The sequence below is a fragment of the Tamandua tetradactyla genome, chromosome 7 (genome assembly GCF_023851605.1).
Source record: "Tamandua tetradactyla isolate mTamTet1 chromosome 7, mTamTet1.pri, whole genome shotgun sequence".
Lineage (NCBI taxonomy): Eukaryota > Metazoa > Chordata > Mammalia > Pilosa > Myrmecophagidae > Tamandua > Tamandua tetradactyla.
In genome coordinates, this window is record NC_135333.1 from 111517949 (window position 1) to 111541542 (window position 23594).

Below are 23594 nucleotides of genomic sequence, written 5' to 3' on the forward strand. Positions count from 1 at the left end.
CCTTCTGATGAAATTACTTAACATCTCCCCCTCATTTTTCTTGCCTGTTAAATGGGCAAATAGTAATTAATTCATGGAATTGTTATAAGAATTAAGAGAGAGAGTGTGTGTGTATGTGTGTGGGTGTAGTGCTTAGAGCAGTATAGGACATAGAAAACCTCACTGTAATTATTAGTCATTTTTGTAGTTACATACATAAAGGTCTGAAGGTATAGATTTTCTTAAGATTTAAATGAATTCACGGTGTGTTTTTTAAGGAGAGTTAGAAGTGTCTGGAGAAAGATTTTTGAAGGTAGAGATCAGTGTATGTTGGCTTAGCAATTCCACGGATACCTCTGAAAATTTACTTATGGACTGAATGGCAATTTTCACTAAACTTAATGATATTTTATCACTTTCACAAAAATCATAAAATCTTATGGTTTTCCACTCATTATTTCAAGCAATGGTTTAGCCAAAAAAATTTCATCATAACTATGAACATTCCTTTTATGATTCATTGTACTAAAAATTTAAGGAAGTTACAATGCAGATTAGACTTCACTATTGTTTTTCTGGTCAGCTTAATGCTTGTCTTTTATTTAAGTTGATACCTAATGATATTTTTATATTTGTTGAGGGAGTTTGACCTATTCAGATTCTTTTCCTGTTAGGGAATTGTGGTTATTATTAAATTTCTCTTCGAGCTCAAATAGATGTTAGATGATATGAAACTTTGGAGCTGTACAGCTGAGTTTGAGCTCCACTTTGTGGTAGTATAGATAGGTTAACCAATCTAAGCTGTCATTTTCAGCTGTAAAATGAATAAAACCTTCAATATGGTTCTTTGGAGGAGTAAACCAGTATCTGACCCTTGATGGTATTTCAATGGATGTTTCCTTTCCTTCTCTTCCTTTTTAGGGATATTTAATTTTATTTTTATTGATAAAACAACATACAAGCACATACGTTCTTAACATACAAACATTTCATACATGGTATACAATCAATGGCTCACAATGACATCACATAGTAGCATATTTATCACCCTGATCATTTTTTAGAACATTTGCATCACTCCAGAAAAAGAAATAAAAAGAAAAAACCCATACATAGTATACCCCCACTCCTCCATCTCATTGACCACTAGTATTTCCATCTATCCAGTATATATATTTTTAGTTTTAACATTTGTTCTCCCTATTATTTATTTATTTTTGAGCCATATGTTTTATTCATCTGTCCTTACTGTAGATAGAAGGAGCATCAGACACAAGGTTTTCACAATCACAGAGTCACATTATGAAAGCTTTATCATCATACAGTCTATCTTCAAGAAACATGACTACTGGAACACAGCTCTGTAGTTTCAGACACTTCCCTCTAGCCTAATACAAACCTTGAACTAAAAAGGTGTTAGCTGTACAGTGCTTAAGTGTAACTTCCAGGATAACCTCTCAACCCTGTTTGAAATCTCTCAGCCACTGACATTTTATTTTGTCTCATTTCTCTATTCCCCCTTTCGGTTGAGAAGGTTTTCTCAATCCCTTGGTGCTGAGTTCCAGCTCATTCTAGGATTTCTGCCCCACATTGCCAGGGAGGTTCACAACCCTGGGAGTCATGTCCCACATACAGAGGGGCGGGGCGGTGAGTTTGCTTGCTGTGTTGGGTGAGAGATAGGCCACATCTGAGCAACAAAAGAAGTTCTCTAGGGGTTGACTCTTAAACCTTATTTGAAGTATGCTTAGCCTATCATTTGCAGGGTTAAGTTTCATATGAGCAAACTCCAAGATGGAGGGTTCAGCCTGATGATTTGGTTATCCCCACTGCTTGTGAGAATACCAGGAATTCTCCAAATGGAGAAGTTGAATTTTCCCCCTTTCTTGCCGTTCCCCCAAGGGAACTTTGCAATTACTTTTTTATTCACTGTTCAGATCACTCTGGGATTTATCAGGGCATCACTCTAGACAAACCTACAAAATCTCATCCTCTATTCAAGATTCCATGTACAGTATACATGGTGTTCAGTTAAACTGTCTATATAAGTTACATTAGGAGTTGCACTACTCAAAGTATAAATTTTGTACCAGATAAACATTTTTTACTTTAGTCTCACACATAAGTTAAAGTTTTAAAATATGAACTACCATCTATTTTCAACACCCTGCAAATATTGACATTCCTTTCTTCCTCCTCATGCAAAAACATTTTTTAATTTGTACATTAGCCACTATCATTGTACACTCTAGGAATTCCTAGATTATACCACCTCCATCTTTATCGTCTGTCTGTCCTTCTGGTTTCATTTGTGACCCAGCCCTTCTCCTCCTCCTATCATTCTCACATTCAGCTTCATTCAGTATACTAACATTATTGTGCTGCAATTAAGTAGTATTGTGCTATCCATTTCTGAATTTTTACTATCAGTCCTGTTTCACAGTCTGTATCACTTCAGCTCCAATTAACCCAATATCTAACCTATTTTTCTGTCCTCATGACCTCTGTTCTTAACTGAAATTCTCCAAATTCATTCATTAATGTTAGTTCATATCAGTGAGACCATACAGTATTTGTCCTTTTGTTTCTGGTTAATCTCACTCAGCATAATGTCCTCAAGATCCATTCATATTGTTACGTGCTTCATGACTTTATTCTGTCTTACAGCTACGTTGTATTCCGTTGTATGTATATACCACAGCTAGTTTATCCACACGTCTGTTGATCGACTCTTTGGCTGTTTCCATCTCTTGGCAGTTGTAAATAATGCTGCTATAAACATTGGTGTGCAAATGTCCATTTGTTTCCTTAACCTCATGTCCTCCAAATTGACACCGAGCAATGGTATTGCTGGATCATATGGCAATTCTATACGTAGCTTCCTGAGGAACTGACAAACTGCCTTCCACAGCGGTAGTACCATTTGGCATTCCCACCAACAATAGATAAGTGTTTGTCTTTCTCCACATCCTCTCTAGTACTTGTCATTTCCTATTTTATTGATAATGGCCATTCTAGTGGGTCTGAGATGATATCTCATTGTGGTTTTGATTTGCATTTCCCTCATAGCCAGGAAGTTGAGCTTCTTTTCATGTGCTTTTGGCCATTTGTATTTCCTCTTCTGTGAAGTGTCTGTTCTTGTCTTCTGCCCATTTTGTAATTGGATTGTCTGTCTTTTTGTTGTTGGATTGAACAATCTCTTTATATATTCTGGATACTAGACCTTTATCTGATATATCATTTCCAAATATTGTCTCCCATTCTTTAGGCTGTCTTTTTACTTTCTTGATGAAGTTCTTTGATTCACAAAAGTGTTCAATTTTGAGGCGTTCCCATTTATTTATATATTTCTTTAGTATTCATGCTTTGGGTGTAAGGTCTAGGAAACCACCTCCTATTATAAGATATTTTTCTACATTTTCTTCTAACAGTTTTATGGTCTTAGATCTAATGTTTAGGTTTTTCATTCATTTTGAGTTAATTTTTGTATAGGGTGTGAGATATTGATCCTCTTTCATTCTTTTGCATGTGAATATCCAGTTCTCCAGGCACCATTTGTTAAAAGACTATTCTCTCCCAGGTAAATTGGCTTGACTGTCTTATTAAAGATCAATTGTCCATAGATGAGAGGGTCTACATCTGAACAATCTGTTGGATTCCATTCATGAGTATATCTATCTTTACGTCAGCACCAGGCTGTTTTGACTACTGTAGCTTCGTAATACACCTTAAAGTCAGGTAGTGTGAGACCTCCAACTTCATTTTTCTTTCTCAGTATATTTTTAGGTATTTGGGCACCCTGCCATTCCAGATAAATTTGGTTATTGGATTTTCTATTTCTGAAAAGTATGTTTTTGGATTTTAGTTGATATTACCCTGAATCTGTAAATCAGTTTAGGTAGAATTGACATCTTAACTATATTTAGTCTTCCAAACCATGAACACAGTATGCCCTTCCATTTATTTAGCTTTTCTGTGATTTCTTTTAGCAATTTCTGGTAGTTTTCTTTGTTTAGGTCTTTTGTACCCTTAGTTAAATGTATTCCTAAATATTTTATTCTTTTGGTTACAATTGTAAATGGAATTTTTTTTCTTGACTTCCCCCTCAGATTGCTCATTACTAGTGAATAGAAACACTACAGATTTTTTTTTTAGTATTTTTGAAAAATATTTTTATTATAATGAACACATTCATTATAATAATGAATAATGTGTGCACACATTCTTTTTTTATTAATAAAAAAATTAACAAAACATTTAGAAATCATTCAATTCTACATGTACAATCAGTAATTCTTAATATCATCACATAGTTGCATATTCATCATTTCTTAGTACATTTGCATCGATTTAGAAAAAGAAATAAAAAGACAACAGAATAAGAATTAAAACGATAATAGAGAGAAAAAAAAACCTATACCTCACATGCAGCTTCATTCAATGTTTTAACATAATTGCATTACAATTAGGTAGTATTGTGCTGTCCATTTCTGATTTTTTATATCCAGTTCTGTTGCATAGTCTGTATCCCTTCAGCTCCAATTACCCCTTCTCTTTTTTTTTTTTTTTTACTTAACGGAAAAAAGAAATTAACCCAACATTTAGAAATCATACCGTTCTACATATGCAATCAGTAATTCTTAACATCATCACGTAGATGCATGATCATCGTTTCTTAGTACATTTGCATCGGTTTAGAAGAACTAGCAACACAACCGAAAAAGATATAGAATGTTAATATAGAGAAAAAAATAAAAGTAATAATAGTAAAAACAAAACAAAACAAAACAAAAACTTATAGCTCAGACGCAGCTTCATTCAGTGTTTTAACATGATTACTTTACAATTAGGTATTATTGTGCTGTCCATTTTTGAGTTTTTGTATCTAGTCCTGTTGCACAGTCTGTATCCCTTCAGCTCCAATTGCCCATCATCTTACCCTGTTTCTACCTCCTGCTGGACTCTGTTACCAATGACATATTCCAAATTTATTCTCGAATGTCCGTTCACATGAGTGGGACCATAGAGTATTTGTCCTTTAGTTTTTGGCTAGACTCACTCAGCATAATGTTCTCTAGGTCCATCCATGTTATTACATGCTTCATAAGTTTATCCTGTCTTAAAGCTGCGTAATATTCCATCGTATGTATATACCACAGTTTGTTTAGCCACTCTTCTGTTGATGGAGATTTTGGCTGTTTCCATCTCTTTGCAATTGTAAATAACGCTGCTATAAACATTGGTGTGCAAATGTCCGTTTGTGTCTTTGCCCTTAAGTCCTCTGAGTAGATTCCCAGCAATGGTATTGCTGGGTCGTATGGCAATTCTATATTCAGCTTTTTGAGGAACCGCCAAACTGCCTTCCACAGTGGTTGCACCATTTGACATTCCCACCAACAGTGGATAAGTGTGCCTCTTTCTCTGCATCCTCTCCAGCACTTGTCATTTTCTGTTTTGTTGATAATGGCCATTCTGGTGGGTGTGAGATGATATCTCATTGTGGTTTTGATTTGCATTTCTCTAATGGCCAGGGACATTGAGCATCTCTTCATGTGCCTTTTGGCCATTTGTATTTCCTCGTCTGATAGGTGTCTGTTCAAGTCTTTTTCCCATTTTGTAATTGGGTTGGCTGTCTTTTTGTTGTTGAGTTGAAAAATCTCTTTACAAATTCTGGATACTAGAACTTTATCTGATATGTCATTTCCAAATATTGTTCCCATTGTGTAGGCTGTCTTTCTACTTTCTTGATGAAGTTCTTTGATGCACAAAAGTGTTTAATTTTGAGGAGCTCCCATTTATTTATTTCCTTCTTCAGTGTTCTTTCTTTAGGATTAAGGTCCATAAAACCGCCTCCAATTGTAAGATTGATAAGATATCTCCCAACATTTTCCTCTAACTGTTTTATGGTCTTAGACCTAATGTTTAGATCTTTGATCCATTTGAGTTAACTTTTGTATAGGGTGTGAGATACGGGTGCTCTTTCATTCTTTTGCATTTGGATATCCAGTTCTCTAGGCACCATTTATTGAAGAGACTGTTCTGTCCCAGGTGAGTTGGCTTGACTGCCTTATCAAAGATCAAATGTCCATGGATGAGAGGGTCTATATCTGAGCACTCTATTCGATTCCATTGGTTGATATATCTATCTTTATGCCAATACCATGCTGTTTTGACCACTGTGGCTTCATAATATGCCTTAAAGTCCGGCAGCGTGAGACCTCCAGCTTCGTTTTTTTTCCTCAAGATGTTTTTAGCAATTCGGGGCACCCTGCCCTTCCAGATAAATTTGTTTATTGGTTTTTCTATTTCTGAAAAATAAGTTGTTGGGATTTTGATTGGTATTGCATTGAATCTGTAAATCAATTTAGGTAGCATTGACATCTTAATTATATTTAGTCTTCCAATCCATGAACACGGTATGCCCTTCCATCTATTTAGGTCTTCTGTGATTTCTTTTAACAGTTTTTTGTAGTTTTCTTTATATAGGTTTTTTGTCTCTTTAGTTAAATTTATTCCTAGGTATTTTATTCTTTTAGTTGCAATTGTAAATGGGATTCGTTTCTTGATTTCCCCCTCAGCTTGTTCATTACTAGTGTATAGAAATGCTACAGATTTTTGAATGTTGATCTTGTTACCTACTACTTTGCTGTACTCATTTATTAGCTCTAGTAGTTTTGTTGTGGATTTTCCCGGGTTTTCGACGTATAGTATCATATCGTCTGCAAACAGTGATAGTTTTACTTCTTCCTTTCCAATTTTGATGCCTTGTATTTCTTTTTCTTGTCTAATTGCTCTGGCTAGAACCTCCAACACAATGTTGAATAATAGTGGTGATAGTGGACATCCTTGTCTTGTTCCTGATCTTAGGGGGTAAGTTTTCAGTTTTTCCCCATTGAGGATGATATTAGCTGTGGGTTTTTCATATATTCCCTCTATCATTTTAAGGAAGTTCCCTTGTATTCCTATCTTTTGAAGTGTTTTCAACAGGAAAGGATGTTGAATCTTGTCAAAAGCCTTCTCCGCATCAATTGAGATGATCATGTGATTTTTCTGCTTTGATTTGTTGATATGGTGTATTACATTAATTGATTTTCTTATGTTGAACCATCCTTGCATACCTGGGATGAACCCTACTTGGTCATGATGTATAATTCTTTTAATGTGTTGTTGGATACAATTTGCTAGAATTTTATTGAGGATTTTTGCATCTATATTCTTTAGAGAGATTGGCCTTTAGTTTTCTTTTTTTGTAATATCTTTGCCTGGTTTTGGTATGAGGGTGATGTTGGCTTCATAGAATGAATTGGGTAGTTTTCCCTCTGCTTCGATTTTTTGAAGAGTTTTAGGAGAGTTGGTTCTAATTCTTTCTGGAATGTTTGATAGAATTCAGATGTGAAGCCGTCTGGTCCTGGACTTTTCTTTTTAGGAAGCTTTTGAATGACTGATTCAATTTCTTTACTTGTGATTGGTTTGTTGAGGTCATCTATGTCTTCTTGAGTTAAAGTTGGTTATTCATATCTTTCCAGGAACCTGTCCATTTCCTCTAAATTGTTGTATTTATTAGCGTAAAGTTGTTCATAGTATCCTGTTATTACCTCCTTTATTTCTGTGAGGTCAGTAGTTATGTCTCCTCTTCCATTTCTGATCTTATTTATTTGCATCCTCTCTCTTCTTCTTTTTGTCAATCTTGCTAAGGGCCCATCAATCTTATTGATTTTCTCATAGAACCAACTTCTGGCCTTATTGATTTTCTCTATGTTTTTCATGTTTTCAATTTCATTTATTTCTGCTCTGATCTTTGTTATTTCTTTCCTTTTGCTTGCTTTGGGATTAGTTTGCTGTTCTTTCTCCAGTTCTTCCAAATGGATAGTTAATTCCTGAATTTTTGCCTTTTCTTCTTTTCTGATATAGGCATTTAGGGCAATAAATTTCCCTCTTAGCACTGCCTTTGCTGCGTCCCATAAGTTTTGATATGTTGTGTTTTCATTTTCATTCACCTCGAGGTATTTGCTAATTTCTCTAGCAATTTCTTCTTTGACCCAGTCATTGTTTAGGAGTGTGTTGTTGAGCCTCCACGTATTTGTGAATTTTCTGGCACTCCACCTATTATTGATTTCCAACTTCATTCCTTTATGATCCGAGAAAGTGTTGTGTATGATTTCAATCTTTTTAAATTTGTTAAGACTTGCTTTGTGGCCCAGCATATGGTCTATCTTTGAGAATGATCCATGAGCACTTGAGAAAAAGGTGTATCCTGCTGTTGTGGGATGTAATGTCCTATAAATGTCTGTTAAGTCTAGCTCATTTATAGTTATATTCAGATTCTCTATTTCTTTATTGATCCTCTGTCTAGATGTTCTGTCCATTGATGAGAGTGGGGAATTGAAGTCTCCAACTATTATGGTATATGAGTCTATTTCCCTTTTCAGTGTTTGCAGTGTATTCCTCACGTATTTTGGGGCATTCTGGTTCGGTGCGTAAATATTTATGATTGTTATGTCTTCTTGTTTAATTGTTCCTTTTATTAGTATATAGTGTCCTTCTTTGTCTCTTTTAACTGCTTTACATTTGAAGTCTAATTTGTTGGATATTAGTGTAGCCACTCCTGCTCTTTTCTGGTTGTTATTTGCATGAAATATCTTTTCCCAACCTTTCACTTTCAACCTATGTTTATCTTTGGGTCTAAGATGTGTTTCCTGTAGACAGCATATAGAAGGATCCTGTTTTTTAATCCATTCTGCCAATCTATGTCTTTTGATTGGGGAATTCAGTCCATTGACATTTAGTGTTATTTCTGTTTGGATAATATTTTCCTCTGTCATTTTGCCTTTTGTATTATATATATCATATCTGACTTTCCTTCTTTCTACACTCTTCTCCATACCTCTCTCTTCTGTCTTTTTGTATCTGACTCTAGTGCTCCCTTTAGTATTTCTTGCAGAGCTGGTCTCTTGGTCACAAATTCTCTGAGTGACTTTTTGTCTGAGAATGTTTTAATTTCTCCCTCATTTTTGAAGGATAATTTTGCTGGATATAGGAGTCTTGGTTGGCAGTTTTTCTCTTTTAGTAATTTAAATATATCATCCCACTGTCTAGCTTCCATGGTTTCTGCTGAGAAATCTACACATAGTCTTATTGGGTTTCCCTTGTATGTGATGGATTGTTTTTCTCTTGCTGCTTTCAAGATCCTCTCTTTCTCTTTGACCTCTGACATTCTAACTAGTAAGTGTCTTGGAGAACGCCTATTTGGGTCTAATCTCTTTGGGGTGCGCTGCACTTCTTGGATTTGTAATTTTAGGTCTTTCATAAGAGGTGGGAAATTTTCAGTGATAATTTCTTCCATTAGTTTTTCTCCTCCTTTTCCCTTCTCTTCTCCTTCTTGGACACCCACAACACGTATCTTTGTGCGGTTCATATTGTCCTTGAGTTCCCTGATACCCTGTTCAAATTTTTCCATTCTTTTCCCGATAGTTTCTGTTTGTTTTTGGAATTCAGATGTTCCATCCTCCATCACTAATTCTATCTTCTGTCTCTTTAAATCTATCATTGTAGGTATCCATTGTTTTTTCCATCTTTTCTACATTGTCCTTCACTTCCATAAGTTCTGTGATTTGTTTTTTCAGTTTTTCTATTTCTTCTTTATGTTCAGCCCATGTCCTCTTCATGACCTCTCTCAATTTATTGATTTCATTTTTGAAGAGGTTTTCCATTTCTGTTCGTATATTCAGCATTAGTTGTCTCAGCTCTTGTATCTCATTTGAACTATTGGTTTGTCCCTTTGACTGGGCCATATTCTCAATCTTCTGAGCGTGGACAGTTATCTTCTGCTGCTGGCGTCTGGGCATTTAGTCAGATTTCCCTGGGTGTCGGACCCAACAAGGTTGTAAGATTTTTCTGTGAAATCTCTGGGTTCTGTTTTTCTTATCCTGCCCAGTAGGTGGCGCTCATGGCACACGTTTGTCTGCGGGTCCCACCAGTAAAAGGTGCTGTGGGTCCTTTAACTTTGGAAAACTCTCGCCGTCCGGGAGGTTCGCTGGCTGAAGCGGCTTGGAAGAGTGCCAGCCGGCCCGGGGTCCGAACGCGGGGAGGGTCGCTGGCCGCCGCAGCCCGGGCAAGCACCCGTCCGAATTTCCTAGTTGACCCGGGGCACCAAGCTTGGCAGGAGGGCACCAGCCACAGCGGCCCGCCCAGGAGAGTGCACGTTCCCGGGGAGTCACGGGTTTGCAAGGGGCCCCCCCTGTCGCCGTTCTCCGCGGCCTGGGGATTTCCGATCCAAATCTCTCAGTTGGTCCGGGGGGGCCGCGCGTGCTGTGGGCGCCAGCCGCCGCTATTGGAGGGGTCCGCCTGTCCAATTCTCCCAGCCGGCCCGGGGAGGGCGAAGGGAGTGACTCTGGCCGCGTGCCGCCCCTCCCGGTGAAGCCCGCGCCCCTCGGCGATCTCACCAGAGCGGGTTCTCTCAGCCAGCCAGCCGTTCCAGGATGGGGTATGCTGTCTTTTTTATCTCTTTCGTGGCTTTGGGAGCTGTTCTGTATCGTTTCTACTCCCCTAGTAGTTGTCCTCGAGGAGAAACTAATATCCGCGCGTCTTACTAAGCCACCATCTTCTCTGGAAGTCTTGTCTTTGTCTCTTTTGTTGCTCTTTTTTTAAAAATTGCACGTGGTCTAAGTACTCCACGAGTTATGGGCGCCTCCTCTGTCGGTCCCACAGGAAGAAATTGTATGCTGCAGTTCTTGGAGCTGTAATTTTAAGTCTTTCATATGAGTTGAGAAATTTTCATTGATAATTTCTTCCAGTAGTTTTTCTCCTCTTTTTCCCTTCTCTTCTCCTTCTGGGACACCCACAACACATATATTTGTGCGCTTCATGTTGTCATTCAATTCCCTGATTCACTGCTCATGTTTTCCCATTCTTTCCCCTATATTTGCTTTTGCTTGTTGGATTTCAGATGTCCCATCCTCCAATCAACTTATCCTGTCTTCTGCCTCTTGAAATCTAATATTGTAGGTTTCCATTGTTTGTTTTTTTTGTTCATCTCTTCTGCTGTACCTTTCATTCCTGTAAGTTCTGTGATTAGTTTTTCAGACTTTCAGTATCTTCTTTTTGTTTGTCCCTTTCCTTCTTTATATCTTCCCTCAATTCATTGATTTGATTTTTGATGAGACTTTCCATGTCTGTGTGGACATCCTCGGTTGTTTCAACTCCTGTATCTAATTTGAGTTGTTGGTTTGTTCCTTTAACTGGGTCATATCTTCAACGTTCCTAGTATGATTTGTTATTTTTTGCTGGCATCTAGGAATTTAATTTCCTTAATTAGTTTATTCTAGAGATTTTTTTCATTCTTTTACCCAGATTTTCTTGCTGGATGGCTTTGTTGTCTGTCTTTTGTTTGACGTTCAGTTCAGCTTATTCTAAATCTCTAGCACAGGCTTTATTTAACAGATCACAATTTTTCCGTTCTTGTTTTCTTGCACTGCTTGTATGGTCCTTTCTTTTCCCTTACAATAGTCTACTTAGGTATTATAGACTTCTGTCAGATTTCCCCAAACCTGCATCAGTTTTCTCTGAGGGTAAAACCCAGCAGTTTGACAGACTTTCCTATGAAGCCTCTAGACTCTGTTTTTCCTATCCTGCCCAGTATTTGGCACTTCTCTGCCCCACCTGTATAAAGTAATGCCCTACCTTTAACTTCAGCAGACTCTCCCTGCCTGTGCATAGTTGAGACCATGGAGAGGTTGTATGCTGGCTTTAATTGCTTCAGTTTTCCAGTCCCTGGGGTCTGAATTCCTTGAGGGAGGGATTCTACCTGAACTGGGCCCTGCCCCTCTCGTGGAGAAGGCACAGCCTCCAGGGAATTACCTCCTTCCATGTGACCAGCCTCTTCATCTCATACTGAATTCTGCCCTTGTTTGGGGCACTTGGAGCCTAAGAAGCCTTGCAGTTTTATCCTAAGAGCTGTCAATCCATAGAAACACAGCCAAAAAAAAAAATTCCTTTTCAGGGCAGGAGCCCTTCCCCCGTCTCATCCCCACTTCCTCAAGTTTGCCAATCAAGAGCCTGAGTTGGTAAGTTCCTTATTATATCTCCAGGTCCTGTGTGCCCCCTCCTTTTCTTCATAGCCCAGACCTTTTAGGTATTTTGTGCTGATCCAAAATGATCCTGTATTTTGCATTGTTCTTTTTTCTTTTTCTGTCAGACCTGCCCCCTCGGCCCTGGGCCAAAACCAGTAACCTCAGCTTTTACTTGAGGTTTAGCTGAGCTGAGGTCTATTTTTAGTAGTCAGAATTTGTTATTTAACTTCACCATTGGAGCTTGGTTGAGCTCAGCCCCTTGCTGTTAGTCGAGTCTCTTTCCTTTCCTCTCTAGAAACAGCCTGTGGGGGAGGGGCACTGGCCTTGGAGGCTTGGGGGACTTAGGTTATGGGTGGTATCGCAGCTGGTCCAGCTTGTTCAAACTGGTAAACGCTGTCTGTCTATTCACTGATATGGCCCAGCAGTTGTTCTGTACTGTTCCTGGCTATTTACTAAATTCTACACCTTGGTGAGCCATCATCTTGAACCCTCCTCCCAATTTTTTTTAATCCACTTCTTATTTTGAAATAATTTTAAATTTACAGAACAGATGCAAAAATAATACAAAATCTATACAGGGTACTCCAACATACTCCCCATTCAGATACCCAGATCACTGTCTTTTAACATTTTTGCCACATTTGCCATATCATTCTGTATATCCATCTATCCGCCTGTCCGGGTATTATTTGTCAGTGTTAAATTTGAAAGGAGATATATTCAAGTTCTTTGAACACTTAATACTTCCATGTACTTTTCCTAAGAACAAGGATATTCACTTATGTAACCACCTTAAGTACAATTATCAAGTTCAGGAAATAAAACGATATAAAGTTTTTAGTCTTCATTCCAATTTACTCATATGTCCCAGTAATGTCCGTTTGGGCATTTTCTCCAGTATTAGAGCCAGTCCAGAATCACTTATGGATTTAGTTGTTCTAATATGTTTTTCTACAAATCGTGTAATTCAGTGTAATTAATCACATTTACCAGGTTGGACTACCATCCATTTCCGCACACAGAAACCCTATATCCATTATGCATTAACTCCCCATTCCCTCCACCCTCCATCCTCCATAAACTGCTTCCTCTCCATGTATATGTATATTCTAGGTGTTTCATGTAAGTGGAGTCACATAATATCTGTGCTTTTGTGTCTGAGTTATTTCACTTCTTATGTCTTTAAGTTTCATCTGTTTGCTTTTAGTATTGGATAATAATATTCTTTTGTGTGTATATACCATGTTTTGTTTATCCGTTCATTTGCTGATGAACGTTTGGGTTGCTTCCACCTTTTGGCTACTGTGAATAGTGCTGCTATAAACACTTGTGTACAAATATCTCTCCAAGTCTCCTCTTTGAGTTCTTTTAAGTGTATCTAGAAGTGGAATTCTGGGACTTTAGGAAATGACAGGCTATTTGCAATACTTCAAGTTGTTGTGTTTTTTTATAAGCTTCTTTCAGGGTGTTAATGGTTTTAGGGTTCTGGGTTTTGGTAAACATCTTTTTCTGAATTCATATATTTGTTTCTGTTTTCAGTTATATCAGCTGTGGAAAAGGAAAGGTATTTTTGCACAGAGTTCATGTCTATGGCTAATATATAAGCAGAACATCCGGAATTAAATGCAAATGCATGAAAATATGTTGTATCCATAAAATGTTGATGGAGAGCATATCATTTATTTTGGATACTGGCAAACTAGGTAGAAAAAGGACTGGAGAGATTTTATTGAAAGGAAAAATTTAACTTTCCACTAGGAGTGAAAGTCTTCATTTTTCCTGATCATGAAAAAAGTTTCATCCCTAAATCATACCTATAACTATGCATGCCTTTGTTTCCGAACATAGCCTAACTAGAAAAAAGAGCCGGAGATAGAAACAATTAGGTAGTGAAGATATAAAAGAAATAAAAAAACACGAAGAGGTAGATGCTCAGTCTTACTAATAAACCAAACTGTACCCATTGTTAATAACTTTTTTAACATTAACAAAAGATTTTTCCTTTTTTCAGGAAGTGAAAGCTTTGTTCAAAAATGAAAATTGCCCCAAAGTGATAAGCTGTGAGTTTGCACACAATAGTAATTGGTATATCACTTTCCAGTCAGACACAGATGCACAACAGGTAAGAAGAAAACTTTTCTTTTGATTTAGTCTTGGTGGTTAAAAAATAAAAGCAGCAGTGTATTTTAACTGAAAAAATGAGTATTTACAATAATATTATGCAGACTCTTGAGAACCTTAATCAGCTTTTTGGTTTTGCTTGTTTTCTTTTTTGATCATCTTCTTAAAGCTTTTCCATTTCAATTTAAGAAGTTTGTTTCCTGTCAAAAAAATTTAACAATTTTAAAATTAACATGGAAATTGGGAGCTGTGCATGCAGTAGTTAGTATTTTTGAAACATAGAAGGTATGCAGTAAACGTAACTTCCCTTCTAAGTTTTATCTTGGAATTTGGACTTAATGATTTTACTTTTGTAAAGATAGAAGTAATTTTCCTTCAAAACAAATACTCATGTCTATGAATACTCATATTTATGAATTTTTAAATCACTAATTTTTTAAAGAAAAAAAATTTTAGCAGTTTTAGGATTATGGAAAACTAACACAGAAAGGACAGAATTGTCATGTACCTCTTCCCCCATAGTTTCTCCTCTTATTCCCCAGTTATTAACACCTTGTGTGAGTGTGATATGTTTATTACATTTCTTCATCTTAGAAGGTTGTCTGATTGAATCATGTCAGGGTCTGTTTAGAATTTTGTTCATTTTGTGCCCGTAGTAATCCATAGTAGCTAATCTAGAATAAAGGTAAATTGTAGCTGAGATCTTAAATTTGTAATTTATTGCTCCCTTCACCTGCAAATGGAATGACCTTCAGAATTTTTATTTTTTTAGTTTAGAAGTGGTTGTTAGTACCAAACTCTCTTGATAGAATAAGGATGGCTTTATTGAAATGTTTGACTACTAATGAAAGTTCCTTTCTGCTTTGTTAACAGGCTTTTAGATATTTAAGAGAAGAAGTTAAAACATTTCAGGGCAAGCCAATCATGGTAAGAAACTTTTGTTAAGTAGAGGCCAATGTAAAAACTAAGTTTTTTTATTTGAGAATTTTAAAAATACAGCATTATATTCTATAAAACCAGTAAAGATTTGAAAGAAATTACTGGCTCATATGGCATGCTACTTGAGACAGTTAGTTGATAGGATATCAAAATACTTTGTATGTACAATTTTTCCCAAAGCATAATTTCATATAACATTATGTTTCATTCATATGCCTATTCACATGTAAGATAATTCCAGATTTAAAATAGACAGTAGGAATAATTTTCTAGTAACAGGTAGAAAACATTCTCAGTATTTATAACCTCATCTCAGTCTAACTGCATCACCACGTTACATCCAACCTTTGGGGCTTGTCCTTGGTGACACTATCTTTACCTGTCTTATCCCTTTTCAGAAGTTCTGCCTTTGCAACTTCTTTCCATCATTATTGCTGTTATCTAGACTTGAACACTTGGAGTAGTCGCTTAACTGTTTGATATTCCTTCTACTTGTTCCCTTACAATCCTGTCAGAGTTGTCATTTTATAATGTAATCATAGACATGCCCCTGTGTTTGGCGTGCTCCTCATTCCTTTTGTAATGTAATTATTCTCATTATTATTTGCAATTACAGTACATTATTTTTACTAAGTCTTTTGAGCTTTTATCAGTTTGTGGTCAAAGTACTTAACATTTATTAACTCATTTAATACTTACAAGAACCTAATGAAGAAGGTAGTCTTTTTTTTTTTTCCTCCATTTTACTGGTGAGGAAAATGAAACATGAGAGTAACCAGCCCAGGTGCACACAACTAGTAAGTAGAAGACCCAGTATGAGAAAAACTTATATTTATATAAAACGGTTATATGTCAGGCACTGTTCTGAAATTTGATGTGTTTAAATCTTAATATTGCTGTATGATAGGTGATTGTATATTACAACTGAGGAAATCCCCAACTGGTCATTCTGTTTCTGTAATGCTCTCCTTATCATCTCCCCTCTCTCCCTTGAGGTTATGAAGATGTTCTTTCTCCTAGTTTTTCTGATAGTTATAAAGTTTTTTATTTCAGATTTAAGAATTTGATACATCTAGAATTTATATTGATAATATGGTTTGAGATAGGGATCTGATTCTTTTTTTCATGTATGGAAATCCATTTGTTTAACTGCCATTTATTGGGTTGTCTGTCATTCCTCACCCAGCTTATCTGTGATGCATTATCTATCAGCTCTGTTTCTGAATTCTGTGTTCTGTTTTATCAATCTCTATCTTCTAGACCAGTACAACTTGTAATTAACCGTAGTTTCATAATATCCTTATCTCCTTATATATGTTCTCCCTCCCTGTTCCTTTTTTTTTTTTTCAAGATTGTAAGAATATGTAAGAATAGCTATTACTTTTCCGTGTGAATTTTGGAGTGTCTGGAGCCATCAAGCAACCCAACAAAAGCCCCATTGGATTTAATGGGATTGCATTGAATTTATTGGTTATTTTGAGGAGAACTGAGAGTTTTACACTACTGTGTTCAGTATTTTAGTAACTTTATTTAGTAACATTGTGGTATAGATCTCTATTAATTTAGGTCTGCTTTGTTACATAACTACCTCCTTAAAGTAGTTTTTTTTTTTTTTATTCCACTCCTTAATATCGCTATGACTTTTTAAACAAAGATGTGTTTGCATGCAGCAGCTTGCTGAGTACCTTGATTATGTCCAATGGTTTATTGGGTCTTTTTAGATTATCTGCTTCAGAGATCATATCATTTGCATTAATCATCATTTTGGTTATTCCTTATATTTCCCCTTTTTCTCTTACTGCTTTTGCTGGAATCTCAGGTGTACTTGTTGAAATGAATATTTTACTGTAACTTTTCTTTCTCTGCCATTTTGGTTTTTCTTCTTTATGGTTTTTCTGATTAGCCATCACATAGCACTGTTCTTGCCAGGAAATTCACTTTAAATTTTATATCATTTATTAAAGTCAACTTATCTAGCACTTGGAAATAGGTTCAGGAGCCAGGAAACCTATATTCCAGCCTTAGTGCTGCTTTCAACCACCAGCTCTTGGATCTTGGGCATGTTCTTACCTCTGATATTCAGGTCTGTTTCTTAGTGGTATACATTCTTTCCATTTCTAAAATGTTGTCATTCAGAATCAGTGATCTTGAGGGACAGAAGCATTAAGTGAATAACCTTTGTCTACCTGTTTCTAATTTGTTGACAGTTTTATCAAGAGACTCCTCCTTCCTGCTTTAACTGTACTTTCTGTGACTGAAAATATTAACCTTTATTATCTATATGTGTCCAATAGAATAGATAAAATGCAAAATGAATGTCATATAGAACTATTTCTGTTATATTCTTAAAGTTTTAAGTGTAAAAGTAATACCTATATGTAGTAAGAAAGTTAAACATATAAAATAGGAAGTAAAACCCTTCCTCTTCAAATTGCTTTAAGTCCTCTTTCCCAGAGGTGACAAAAGATGGCAGTCCTTTCTAGGTACATCTAGGAATTTTCTCTCCGTGTAAGTTTATATGAATGTGAATGTACCATAGACACTAATCTGCCCCATTTATTTATTTATTTTCAGAGAGACTTGTTTATTGTGGGATTGCTTCCCACGATAGCTAAATGAAACCAATATTGAGGGGAAAGGCAATTTTTAAATTATTTGTTATTGATATATATTATCCCAAACTATATAATCAGTGGTTCATGATATCATCATATAGCTGTGCAGTTATCACCACGATAGACTATTTTTTTCTTTTTTTGTGAAAACGTATATAAAAAGCAATAAATTTCAAAACACATCATAAACAATTAGTTTTAGAACAGATTTCAGAGTTTGGGATGGGTTACAATTCTACAATTTTAGGTTTTTACTTCTAACTGCTCTAAGACACTGGAGACTAAAAGAAATATCAGTAAATTGATTCAGCAGTCATGCTCATTTGTTAAACCCTACCTTCTCTGTATAACTCCACCATTGCCTTTGATCTTTCTCCCACTTTTTGTCTTAGGGGATTTTTTATTAGGTTAAAAAATTTTTTTAATTTTAATATATTTTTATTGTAAAAACTTAACATACAGACATATATATATATATATATATATTTTTTATCATGGGCGGGCACCAGGAATCAAACCCGGGTCCTCTGGCATCGCAGGCAAGCATTCTTGCCTGCTGAGTCACCGTGGCCCACCCCAGACATGTATTCTTGACATAGGAGCATTTCATATTGTACAATCAGTGGCTCACAGTATCGTCACAGTTGTATATTTATCACCATGATCATTTTTTTGAACATTTATATCACTCCAGCAAAGGAAATAAGAAAAAAGAAAAAACTCATACATGCCATAACCCCTCACCCCTCCCTCTCATTGACCACTAGTGTTTCCATCTACCCAACTTATTTTACCCTTTGTCCCTTGTATTATTTATTTATTTATTTATAGACTTTTTACTCATCTGTGCATACCCTGCATATAAGGAACATCAGACACAAGGTTCTCACAATCACACAGTCACATTGTAAACGTTATATCTTTATACAGTTGTCTTCAAGAATCTAGCCTACTGGAACACAGCTCAACAGTTTCAGGTACTTCCCTCTAGCCACTCCAGTACACCATAAACTAAAAAAGGATATCTATATGGTGCATAAGAATAACCTCGGCTTTGTTTGAAATCTCTCAGCCACTTATACTTCATTTTGTCTCATTTCTCTCTTCCCTCTTTTGGTCAAAATGCTTTTTCGATCTCTTGATGGCAGGTCCTGGCTTATCCCAGGCTTTCTGTCCCATGTTGCCAAGGGAGAGTGACACCCCTGGAAGTCATGTCCCACACAGCGGGGAGGGCACTGAGTTCACATGCTGAGTAGGCTTGGAGAGAGAGTCCATATCTGAAACAAAAGAGGTTTTCTGGGAGTGTCTGTTAGGCCTAATTTTTAGTGAGCTTAGCTTGTCCTTTGCAGGAATAAGTTTCATAGGGGCATACCCCGAGATTGTTTCTCCCACTCTCTAGGGTTATTTGGGCTATGCCTATTCTAACCTTTTCATGTTGGAAGGGGCTGTCAATAAGGGATGGGGGAACTAGGCGATATTCTGGAGAGGTTGGTCCCTCTGAATTTTAGGACTTAAGTGGTCCAGGGATCCATCTGAAGGTTGTAGGTTTCTGAAAAGTTACCCAAGTGCATGGAACCTTTGTAGAATCTTATATAACACCCTAGGTGTTCTTGAGGATTGGCAGGAATGGTTTTGATTGAGGTTTGGCAAGCTTTGATAGGTAGCAGTGTCTAACTGTTGCCTGCATAAGAGTGACCTCCATAGCAGCCTCTCAACTCTATTTGAGCTCTCTCAGTCACTGATATCTTATTTGTTACATTTCTTTTCCCCCTTTTGGTCAGAATGACATTGTTGATTCCACAGTGCTGGGGCCAGGCTCACCCATGGATATCATGTTCCACATAGGGGCTACAGCAGCAATTTCACTTGCAGAGTTGGGCTTAAAGAGAGAGGCCACATCTGAACAACAAAAGAGATCCTCCGGAAGTAACTCTTAGGCATACCTGTAGGTAGGCTAAGCTTCTCCACTACATACATAAGCTTCACAAGAGCAAGCCTCAAGATTCAGAGCTTGGCCTATTGAGTTGGGTGTCATATCAGGGGTTTTCCCAGTGGTAAAGTTTAATAGTTCCATATTTTTACTCCCATCCTTCAAGAATTCTGTCCAATAGTTTTTTATTATCTTAATATACTTTGGGATGTATCCAAGCATTACATTAAGCTATACTGAATTAAAGGCCCTCATTCTTATTCTCAGCTCTCTGTGTTTGGATTGTTTAAATGATCTATCCAGACAAGTTGAGTTAGATTATGTGCTGTGCCCCACTTATTTTTCATGTAATGCATCTTCAGGACCTTTTCATTCACTCTTGTTTTAAGCATATACATTTAGATGTTTCTTTCAACAAATAAAGTTTCTTACCAAAGAGTGTTCTTTAAGATTTCCTTTACTGAGAATCATGTTTATTCTGTTTTTGTGCTCGAATGTCTTTATCAATTAGGTACTTCAAATTTAAATGGCATTTTAGCTAAACATAAAATTCTAAGTTGATGTTTAGTCTACATCCTTTGTCTTTTTTTGTTGCTGTCAGTTTAATCTGGACAGTGAGTAAAATTATTCTTCTTTTGTAGGTAATTTATCAATTTTGTTGTTGTTTCCTTTTAAGAATGTGGGGGAAAGCTCAGTTCTTTTTTTCCTTATAGCCTTTCCTAGCTTTCTGTCTCGGTGCTACATCTGGATAATTTACTGGCATCTCTTTTCTGCTTTGCTGATTCTCTTTAAATATGTATGTGGGGCCACGGTGGCTCAGCAGGCAAGAATGCTTGCGTGCCATGCCAGAGGACGTGGGTTCGATTCCCGGTGCCTGCCCATGTAAAAAAAAAAGAAATAACTACTGTTGTTTTGTCTGATGCTCCTTTTATCTACCATATCAACAAAAGAGTAGAACATATGGGATAAAAATAAACAATAGGGGGAACAAACATTAAAGTAAATTTAGTTTGAAATGCTAGTGGTAAATGAAAATGAGGGGTAAGAGGTATGGTATGTATAACTTTTTTTCTCTATTATCGTTTTATTTCTTTTTCTGTTGTCTTTTATTTCTTTTTCTAAATCTATGCAAATGTTCTAAGAAATGATGAATATGCAACTATGTGATGATATTAAGAATTACTGATTATATATGTAGAATGGAATGATATCTTATTGTTTTGTTTGTTGTTAATTTTTTTTAATTAATAAAAAAAAAAACCCGAAAAAAAAATATGTATGTGAACCTCTGGATTTAAGTTCTGAATGAGAATCCTCAAAACTGAATCTTAGACAGCCACTAGAATATTCCTCAACAAGATTTAATAAATATGGCAATGCCCCTGACTGGGTGGCAGAGATGATTGTTAGTTGTCCAGCAGTACTTTTCACATTTTTCCCCTGTGTTCATAGCCAAACCCATTCCATTGTAGCCTCCATTACAATTAGATGTGGCCATATAATTAAGTTCTACATGATAGAATCTAGACAGAGTAATTGATGCTACTTTCTGGTCTGACCCTTGAAACTTTCCAACCATACTACTCAATGCTATTTCTCTTTCTGTTAGATGGTGGATAGCACAGTTTAAAGAGACAAAGAATCGAAGATGGTAGTTACTTGGTATGGATCTCCAGATGCTTGCAGCAGAGCATCTCTCCTTAGTCCCTCCTTCGCCACTTGGCATATCTATCCTGGACTGTTAGTATTAAGTGATAGAAATACAATGCTTTTTGTGTTTGAATCTTTAAAATGTGTCATTCATTGTAGCAGTGTAACTATCCTAATAGAGTATCTCTTTTTAATTCCTTTCCCAAATCCTTGGAGCATATTGTACTAAAAGCAAACACTCCTTGCATCATAATTAACATGATCATCTTGCTGAGATAAAAAATTACATATTTTTTGAGGTAATCAATTATATATTGATTTCTGCATCATAGCTAGTAAGTATATAAGTTTAACGTAAGTATTAGTAATTCCGGTCTTAGCCCAAGACAGTGTTTTCTTTTGCTGGAGACTTATTTTCAAATTGTACTTTATGATCAGAGTACCCTGCTATCGGTAATACATTTAAAATCTTATGAGAAATTACATTCTTTTAATATTTCTTTATAGAATAATGGCTATAAATGATAAAATATTAATTTAAACCTGAAGTTTTCTTATTTTAGATTTTAGCCATCCTATAAAAGGATGCTGCTACATTAGTGTTTTCTACTGAATCATAATAATCTTAAGTTTTTCACATAGAAATTTAAATAATTATGAAACCTAGTAAGATGCTGTAGTGTTGTATAATATAGACTACCTTTGTGCCAAATTGGAAAATTAATGCTGGTCATGATTCTAAAATTACTGAAGTTACCCATGATAATTTGGAAGAGCTCTGGCTATTATGCTGTGGACATCCAAGGTCAAGGGTCCTTGTTGCAGCCTTTCACCTGAATATGCCTCTCACAGAGTCCAATGGAAGTTTCATTGTATGAGCTAAAGTAAATTGTTTCTTGTTTTATTATGTAGTTTCGATCAGTTCCTACCTTGCGTTTTTTCAGTTCAGTCCAAAGAGCTTCCTTTAGTATTTCTCATAGTGCCTGTTTACCTGTGAGGAATTCTCTTAGTTTTTCCTTATCTAAAAGTGTTTTGTATTTCACATTCAGATTTTATGAGTATTTTCTGTGGATATAGAATTCTGGATTGATAATTCTAATATTTTTTTTCATTCTTTTCAGATATCATTCCATTGTCTTCTGGTCTCTGTTGTTTCTGATTAGATGTTAGCTATCATTCAGGTTGTTCTTCTGTGTATATTATAATGTGTCACTTTTCTCTGCCTACTTTGAAGATATTTTGTTTTGTCTTTGGTTTTCGGTAGATTGACTATAGTACACCTAGGTATGTTTTTCTTTTTATTTGTCTTGCTTTTTTTGGTGGCAGTGAGGGGGAGAGAACTGAAATCCTTTGGTCTGTGGACTGTTTTTTTTACCACAATACTGCTCTTAAATAAGTAAACTAAAATATGCATATATAGTACTACAAAGGAAACCAATTATATATCCAGTTTAAGAACCTAAGCAACAGAGCATTAATATTATCTACTTATTTACATGCTTTTTCTCTTTTCTGGTCTCCAGCCCATCACACTCCCATTTCCATGTCATACCTATACAGTAATAGTTTTCTTTTCTTTTTTTTTAATTATTTCTCTGCTTTTTCCCCTTTTTCTCCAGATATGGGCTTCAGATAATCATTCACTCTATTTGCTTTACAACTAGAATTATGTTATTGTACAACAATACTCTTAAAAATAAAACTTGATTTAGAAGACTCATCTTTATAATATTGAGATTTTGCATTTGGCAACATCAGTAACTCATTTTTCAAATATTTTTTTCTGCCCCACTTTCTCTCCTCTTTTTGGAATTCTGATGACACTTATGTAGACTATTTGATGTTGCTGAGATTCTGTCCCTATTTCTTCAGTCACTTTTCCCTTTTGTTTTTTTTAATTGGATTTGGATTAGTCTTCAAGGTGGCTGACCCTTTCTTTTGCTGCATCTAGTCTCCTGATAAGATACAGTGAATTTTTTTCATTTCAGGCATTATGTCTTTGAGTTCTAGAATCTCCTTTTCATTTTTTAATAGTTTCCCTCTCTCTGCTGAGATTTCCCCATGTGTTAACCTTATTTAAAGAAAAACATACTTTCCTTTAAATCTATGAACATATTTATTTATAGTACCTGGTTTAGAATCTTTGCTGTTTCTAACATTTGGATCATCTTGGAGTCTGTTTCTTGATTAATGTGCCACATTAACTACCTCATATATCCAGTAATTTTTTATTGTATGCTGAATCTTATATATTGTACCTCTCATGGAATCTGGATTATGTTGTCTTCCTTTTTA

General features: G+C 36.0%; 1 protein-coding gene across 6 annotated transcripts in view; it reads left to right on the forward strand.

Annotated features, from left to right (window-relative positions):
• The window catches only part of LARP4 (La ribonucleoprotein 4), a 98934-nt gene that overhangs the window by 47300 nt on the left and 28040 nt on the right, over positions 1-23594 (forward strand). For all 6 annotated transcript variants that reach the window (XM_077170875.1, XM_077170876.1, XM_077170872.1 and 3 more), the window contains 2 exons: positions 14056-14166; positions 15039-15092. In XM_077170875.1, the coding sequence (XP_077026990.1) occupies positions 14056-14166; positions 15039-15092 (165 nt within the window). The remainder of the gene's footprint in view (positions 1-14055; positions 14167-15038; positions 15093-23594) is intronic.